Source organism: Chenopodium quinoa, unplaced genomic scaffold (assembly GCF_001683475.1).
Source record: "Chenopodium quinoa cultivar QQ74 unplaced genomic scaffold, ASM168347v1, whole genome shotgun sequence".
NCBI classification, from domain to species: domain Eukaryota; kingdom Viridiplantae; phylum Streptophyta; class Magnoliopsida; order Caryophyllales; family Amaranthaceae; genus Chenopodium; species Chenopodium quinoa.
In genome coordinates this window covers 3,395,816-3,404,011 of record NW_018743955.1, presented here as the reverse complement: position 1 = coordinate 3,404,011, position 8,196 = coordinate 3,395,816, and the positions used below count along the sequence as shown (strand labels likewise).

Genomic DNA, 8,196 nt, shown 5'->3' with positions numbered 1-8,196 from the left:
CCCTTAAATTTGATAACTTTGCTTCTTAGACCCTCCACTATGTCCATCTCACAGAGGATGTCTTGGTTGTTAGGCTCGACCTTGGCTACTTTTCCAAGGTCTTCATGGGCCACTTCAAGTTGATCGAGCTTGATCTTGGCTATAGCTCTTCGGTAAAAGGCTTTGGTGTTGTTTCCATCAAGCATAATGACAATCGAGCAAAGCTCCTTAGTTTAATTTGTTCGTAATCATGAACCTTTTGGACACAATTAAGGTTTAAGGTTTAGTTTAAGGGATATGGAAAGATTCCACAGAAGAACACGATCACTAATAGTTGCCCCGGCCTCGAAATATCCTAAATCAAGCTAAGGTATTTAAGGAGGAGGGCAATACCCTTTTCAAGAAGGGTGAATTTGTTTTTGCTAGGGGTGAGCATGGGACGGGTGCCCGTATCGTTAGTATTAACAGTTTGGGTACCCGATAACTAAAATCCCAAAAAGTGATATCCATAACCCGAACCAATAAGTTCGGGTACCCGAACTTCGAGTGTCCAGATTTTCAAATCGATCATCGAGTACCTAATAAGATATCCAATAATGATAATTAAATTTAACTATGTAGTTATTATGATATATTTTACCATTAATTAAAAACAATATCATATGATTTTGACCAAATTATTAATATATTACTAATCATTGATATTATAAAGTAAAGTAAGAGTTTAGATTTTTTTTTTTTTTTTTTTAAAAAAGTAGGGAAAAAAGCAAAAAAAAAATGCTTATCGGAACAAATCAGGTAACCGTTAATTTTAAAATGATACCTAATAACCATACCCGATAACAAATTATCAAAAAGGTACCCTAACCGTTATGATTATCGGATTGGGTACCCTAATTTTCGGAACGATTACGGATCGATTTTTCAGGTTTTAGTTTTTCAGGTGGTTTTGCTCGGCCCTAGTTTTTGCTGGGGCTAAGTATCATTTGAGAGTTAAGAATGGTGTTATCTTGGGTAAACAGAAGTATGCTAGTCACATACCTAAATTTTTGGTTTGGAATTAAAGAATGGTGTTATCTTGGGTTAACAAAAGCATTCTAGACAGTAGACACATACCTGGGTTTTTTTTTTTTTTTTTTTGGCAAAAAACTGTGGTAATTAGTAAATTTCCCACCCAAAGAGTCTCTTAAGATGTTTTTTTTCATCTTAACTTATCTGATTAGACCTGATTACCTCTAACTTAATCGCTTAGCTTAAAATTGTAGAGGTGAACGAAACACACCCAAAGATTTCATGGATTATAATTTTAAAAATTATTCAGTATTTGTATGTTTGGAGCACTTGTACAGACTATTCCTGATGGATATGGGCTGAAAAAGAAAGGGAAAAATACTTTGAGATGAAAAGATTGATGAACAATTGAATACTACCAAGAATATAATGAATCCCATACGAATAGCCCACTTGAGTAAGAAAGTGGCAAACAATTAATCATTCTACCAAATCAAAATAATCATCAACCATAATCTCAAAACAAAAATATCTAGCTCAATAGCTAAAGTAGATCACATATTATCTTACATAATAATCTTATAAACAAAAAAATTAAACTAATGAGAAACATAAACATTATATTCAACAATAGTAGCCCCATTTGGATCCAACATAGTAATAGTCTTAGCTTGAGCATAACCACTAGCAAACCTAAACTCACCACTTCCACCAATAACCGCCAACTCCCTTACTTGCTCCATCACCGGATTCCTCCCCATCACGCTCAACGTACTGCCGTTATATGATCCACTCGAAAACACGAAATTCATCGTCATAAGTAACGCAAACTCTTGTTGGTCCGCGAAAGCATACATCCCTTGTGCATGACCTACAACATTCGAGTCATCCTCCGGCCCTTCGGTTAAGGGATCATCGATCATGACTAGCGCGCCAAATGTGCTAGGCGATGAGTCGGTCGTGTTGGCTTGGGCAATACGTATAGCCGTTTGTTTCGGCCCTTGGACGTAGACACGTAGTCATGGAAGTAGAATTTGATATGGGTTATTTCATTTGATTGTTGTTTTTTTATGGTTCTTGAGAAGGTGGCTTGAGTTATTGTAGAAGAAAATAAGATTATACTCAAGATGAGATTACATGAAAATAGTATGGACATTTTTTGTGCCATTTTTGCATTAACTTTGGTTTGACAATAATTATATTCAACGGATTATATATGTTGGATTGATATTTTATTTTTAAGGTGGGTTGGTGAGCTAGTGAGGAAGAAAGGAAGGAAAAATTGACATTTGCATAAGTTGTTGAGCCTCCAGCTAAAAAGGAAGAAATTCTAGAAAGTTTGAATTGAAATTTCTTATTAATTTCTTAAGTCGAAGTTTCACAAATTATTTTCTAATATGAACTTTATGCTTTTTGAGAAACTAGCTACGAACGTTCATACAAAAAATACAAAAAAGTACGTAGAAAATAAGGCGGATATTAGCGTAACCGTGGGGTTAAGAACACATAGACACATCAACTAATACTTGAAGACGTAGGGACAACTAAACAAATTAATGTTGCTTTTAAAAGAAGACTTTACAAAAAAAAAATAATTCAAATTAGCAATATTCAAACAGTTGTCAATTTTATGGGATAGTAGATTCTTTAAATAACACAAGAACATGTATACAAGAGTACAACGAGTATAGAATTAATGCCCTTTGTGAATATTCAAGTAATTCACTCCGTAATAATTTAGATTAGTTGTGTTTGTTTAAGCTCATGTCACATAAAAAAATAGATATGGCGTTTGTCAAAATTTGAGAGCAATATAGGATGATTAAAATGAAATTATTATGTATTTATTACATATCCTTATCAGAACCAAACTAGAAAAATTCATACGATAAAATAAAAGTTCACACTTTCTTAATTATGTTTACTTATGGTCAATTACACTTGGTTTCGTATTAATAAATAAATTAAAAATTAATATATATTTCAAAAGTACATATTAAGATGAACTTAACAAGTCCTCACTTGATATGTTTTTCATAGTTAAGTCAAGCCAAATTAGGGGAACTGTACCAAGGAAAAACTACATACTCAGAGAGTCATAGGCTATAATTATTGTACTCGTAACACACTTTATTCAATAGAGACTTCATAAATCATAACCAAGGAGTCTCAAGGTAACTGTAAGGAGAATGTACATATCCTACTATAATATCACCTCTTATAGGTCAGCAATCTACTAAGTCCAGCTACATAGGTCAACACTTAACAATAGAAACAGAATGTCACTTAGGAAACTCCTCCCAAACATAATATATATATATATATATATATATATATATATATATATATATATATATATATGGGAGGGATCCGGTGAGAATAGGTCCATATGTGAGAATTCATACTTATATGAGAACTGATTTAAAATTTAGAACATGTGACTAAAAATTTAGAACATGTGAATTAAAATTTAGAACATGCGAGTTAAAATTTAGAACATGTGACTCAAATTAAAATTTTGAACATATGAGTAATAATATATTACATTTGTGTGAGTAATATGTTTAGAACATCTGATTTAAGAATTAGAACAAGTGATTAAAAATTTATAAAATTTGCTTTATGAAATTTTAAACATATGAGTAAAATTTAGACATATGATTTAAGATTATGAACATGTGAATAAAAATTTAGAACAAATTGATATAGAATATAGAAAGTGTGAGTAAATAATTTAGAACATACAAGTAAAAAAATAGAACATACAATTTAAAATCTGGAACATATAATTAAAAATCTTAAAACACACGTTTTAAAATTTAGAACATACAAGTTAAAATTTTGGAACAAGTTATTTAAAATTTATGACATCGAACTTAACTAATTTATGGTTTAGAACATGTGAGTACTAAATTAGAACATTTGATTTAATTTAGAATACCTAAGGAAAAGTTTAGAACATCAGATTTAAAATTTAGAACATACGAGTAAAAATTTAGAACATAAAGAGTGTTCTCACATAAGAAAAATTCTCACATAAGAAAATTTTTTCACGAGAGCCTTCCCCTATATATATATATATATATATATATATAGTGGGCTCAAATTTGTGAGCTTGAAATTACAAGGCGAGTTTCTTACCATGGATGCTTTAATTATTTTGAAAATACTCATTTGATTCTAACTACATCATAAATATAATTTTAAAAATAACAACTAAATAAAAATAGCTTTGATCATATGATCGAACTATAAATGATGAGTAGAAATTCATGGAATGAATGAAGGAGCTATTTGATATGGGTGCTTATCTACAATTGTTAATTCGGGCACATGATTTTTTTATTAATGTCTATTTCAAACAAGCAATTTCGTAGACACCCGCTATATAAATCAAGATTTTTCGGAAAAGGTTGGATCTTCCAAATCTTTTCTCTTTTTTTTTTTTTTCAACTTCCAAAATCAATAATTTGAGGACCAATTAAATAAAGTTGTTGATGAGGCGGCTTGAATGGACACCACATACTAGTAATGCTACTATATGCTTGAAGTTAAAAAGGTACACCAACTCTTTACCAAAGAAATCCATCCAAAAATCTCACAATTATGCATAACGAATTCAATTTTGGCACCATTAAAAAAAATGATCGAGTTGATAATTGATAAAAATATTCCTTCTCATACAAACATACAAATACTCTAAAACAAACAAAAATTCACATTACACCTCAAATCAAAAAATACACAAGTACAAAATAGGAATCATGCAGAAACTAAGTGACACCATCTTAGAGAGAATTGCTTGGCTAGATGAAGGTGTACCATCACTCGAGGTCGACCCGCCACCGGACTGACCACTAACACTAGAAGCATGACTCACAAACACATTGTATAGTACAACAGCATCACCCGTCTTTTGATCGAACGTTTGAGTTTTACCTTGAACGTAACCCTTAGCAAATCGAAACGTTCCGGTACCACCAACCACGGGCATTTCACGTACACTATCGTTCATAGCATCCCTTCCTAATACGCTTAGTGTACTTCCGTTATGTTCCCCTTCTAAGAAGTAAAAATTCATTACCATTGATTTAGCGGACTCTTGTTGGTCCGCAAACCCGTACATTCCTTGAGCACGACCTACTAATTTTGACGTGGGTTCGGGCCCTTCGGTTAAGGGATCATCCATCATGGATAGGGCACCAAACATGGTGGGTGAGGTATCGGTAGACTTTGCCTTAGCGATTTGGATCGATGATGGGTTCGAGCCACTAAGGGTGTCGTGGTAATAGAAGGTGAGATGGGTTTGTTTGTCATCGTCTTTTATGCCAATTTCTTCTTTAGAAATTGTCCTAGAGAATATTGCATGGTTTGTAGGTAGTAAGTTTAGGATTAGAAGAGAAAGGAGAAAAATGGTGGGAATATTGGATGATTTTGCCATAATTTTGGTGAAATAAAGTTTGATTTTATCTTTGGTAAGATGTTATATAGTTTTGAAGGACATAAAATGTGGTATGGAACATGGTTTGGTTGGCGGGTTGTTATCGAAAGGAAAAGTAAAAGGGAAAAGAGACAATGATGGTTGTTATGTAGGTATATGCTGGTCATCTAAAAAGAATGTGAAGACTAATATGGAGTGGTTGGTAGCTAAACATAATTAACCAAGTTGGCTCATGGATAGCTTGACGCAATTTCTTTCTTCTATGTGAAAGACTATACATGTAAATTCTCATTTTGAATATGTTATTTTGCGAACTTTCGACGAATGAAATAAATTAATGTGCGATAGCGATTTTAGATTTAGGCTTTGTTCACAAACTACACCTTAAAAAAAATATTCAATAAAAATAATTTCATTTCAATAAATATTAGTAACTTTAAAGAAAAAAAAATACAATATAATAAATAGTCAGTAAAAAAATTTTGGTTCAACAAAATTAATTTTATTTCAATAAAAACAATTTCATTTCAGTTTGGTTAGTTCACTCTTTAACTTTTGCACCATTTACATACGAGTAAATCACTTTGACCAATGCTTGTACTATATAAAATCAAACATTGCCATATTGTCCATCAACCGGGGGCGGATACAGGTTGGGTTCAAGTGGGTTCATTGAACCCACTGAATTTTTGAAAAAAATTATAAGTTTTTTTTTTTTAAAAAAAAGAAAGAAAATAAGGTTAAATAGAATATCTTTCCACTAATTAACAACAAGATAATGTGTAGCCTCGTGGTGTTTCCCTTGCGCGTCTTTCCTTACCCTACTTACAAAGGAGACACGGGTTCGAAAACCCTAACCCGCTGAATCCAGACTCCATTACTCACCTTCCTTGGTTGCTCTACGGCTCCACGCTCCACCCCACCGCGGCACGCCGACAGCCGACCACTCAGTCACTCACGGCTGCTCACTTCTCCTCCACGGCTCCATAGCCCACCGACTTAGTGAGTAACGGAGTAAGCCAGTTAGGTACTCTACAATTCTTTTTTTTTTTAGGGATTCTACAATTCTATATAGTTCAATACTTAAATGTTAATTCATTTAATTAGATTGTAAATTTGTAGTGTTTATAATTGATTTTTTGATTGAAATATTGAATACTTAGATTGTTGGGGTTTATAATTGATAAATTGATGATTTTGTAAAATTATTTTAATGTCTTAAATTGCCATTTTATTTGTGTGTATGTACTGTGTAAGTGTGTAGTTGATTTATTGTATGATTGTTGTTTGATTTCAGTTTGCAAATGAGTTTAGAGTCTTTTTGGAAACGTGTGGGGAAGTCACAAAAATCCTCAACTTGTTCTTCACCTAGTTCAAGGGAACCTCTTGTAGAAGAAGATGATATTGAGTCTCCTAATGATGATGCAATTCTATGATGCTTGTTGAAACAAATATGCAAAATTCTTACAAATTGGTTTACTTGCTTATACGGCTAGCATTGATCCTTCTTGTGGCGACGACAAATGTGGAACGAGTGTTTTCATCAATGACTTATGTAAAAAATAAGTTGCGGAATAGTATGGGCGATCAATTATTGAATGATAGTTTAGTCACTTTTCTTGAGAGAGACTTATTTGCTAGAGTTGGTGATGATGATGTATTGATACGCTTCCAAAGTATGAAAACTCGAAGAATGCTTTTGTAGGTTTTTTTTATTTAATTTTTTTTTTACAATTTTTCTAAGTGTAGTCCGAAATTTGAACTAATGTATTGAATATTAATTAATGTATTCGCATTCCTTTTTTTTTCCGATTCTGAACCCACTGTTTGGAAATCCTGGATACACCACTGCCGCCAACATATATTTCTATCAATATACATTTTACAAATTCCCACTTTTCATAATTTAAACTTATTAAAAACATATTATTAGTTAAAGTTTTGCGATTATTGGTGATTATTGGTAAATGTACTTTAAGTAGAGACACTAAAAAACTAATAGGAGTACTTCTTATTTACACGTATCAATATAATTTTTAAGTTTTGAGTAGCACGTTTGTCTACTTACTATTTTGATTCTTATTAAAATCTTTAATTTATTGAATGAAATGAATCCAAGATCCATTTTACTAACAAAAAATTCCTTTAATAATTAGTAATTAAAATAGTTTTTGTCAAATATTAAAATATACAATCAATTTTTTTTTTTTTTTTTTTTTTTTGACAAGCAGTCAAGTTTTTATTTTGAAGTATACAAAATAGTGAACAAGTTAAATTTTTGCAATTATTTTTAAAATATTTTTTTTAGGAAATTATTTTAAAATAAATGTGATATCAATTTCATACTGTAAAGCAAACTATGTAGTATTAGTAAAATAAATTCCGCACAGCTTACAAATCTTGATACTCATATTTATTTCACAAAATTTTAAAATAAAATCATTTAATGAGTAATGATGAATTTATTTATAAATATGTCTTAATCATATATTTTTAACCCTCAAAATAATGATATACGAAGTACTACTTGAAAACAACCTTTTTTTTATTCTTAAATTATATAGAAAGATTTGAAAAATAATGCAACTCAATGAACTAACAATCAATACCCTCATTAAGTCATATTTTTTCCCTCATTTCTACTTGCTCCACTAAGCTGGCCACCTCATTTTTAAATGGGGGGATTTTTCTGTGTGGTTGGTCACATTATGTGGTCGGGGTTACTCGAGTTACTCGATCAAGGGTAGTTACTTGAGTTACTTCTG

The 8,196-nt window shown here is 31.6% G+C and overlaps 1 protein-coding gene and 1 pseudogene across 1 annotated transcript; both read right to left on the bottom strand.

Annotated features, from left to right (window-relative positions):
- Positions 1-1,406: 1,406 nt before the first annotated feature.
- Positions 1,407-2,407, bottom strand: LOC110689195 (annotated as a pseudogene).
- A 2,217-nt stretch (positions 2,408-4,624) lies between these two features.
- On the bottom strand, positions 4,625-5,573 carry LOC110689194 (dirigent protein 23-like). Its single transcript, XM_021865921.1, has one exon. The coding sequence runs from the start codon at positions 5,429-5,431 to the stop codon at positions 4,724-4,726; it is 708 nt and encodes a 235-aa protein (XP_021721613.1). The 5' UTR covers positions 5,432-5,573; the 3' UTR covers positions 4,625-4,723.
- Between the last annotated feature and the right edge of the window lie 2,623 nt (positions 5,574-8,196).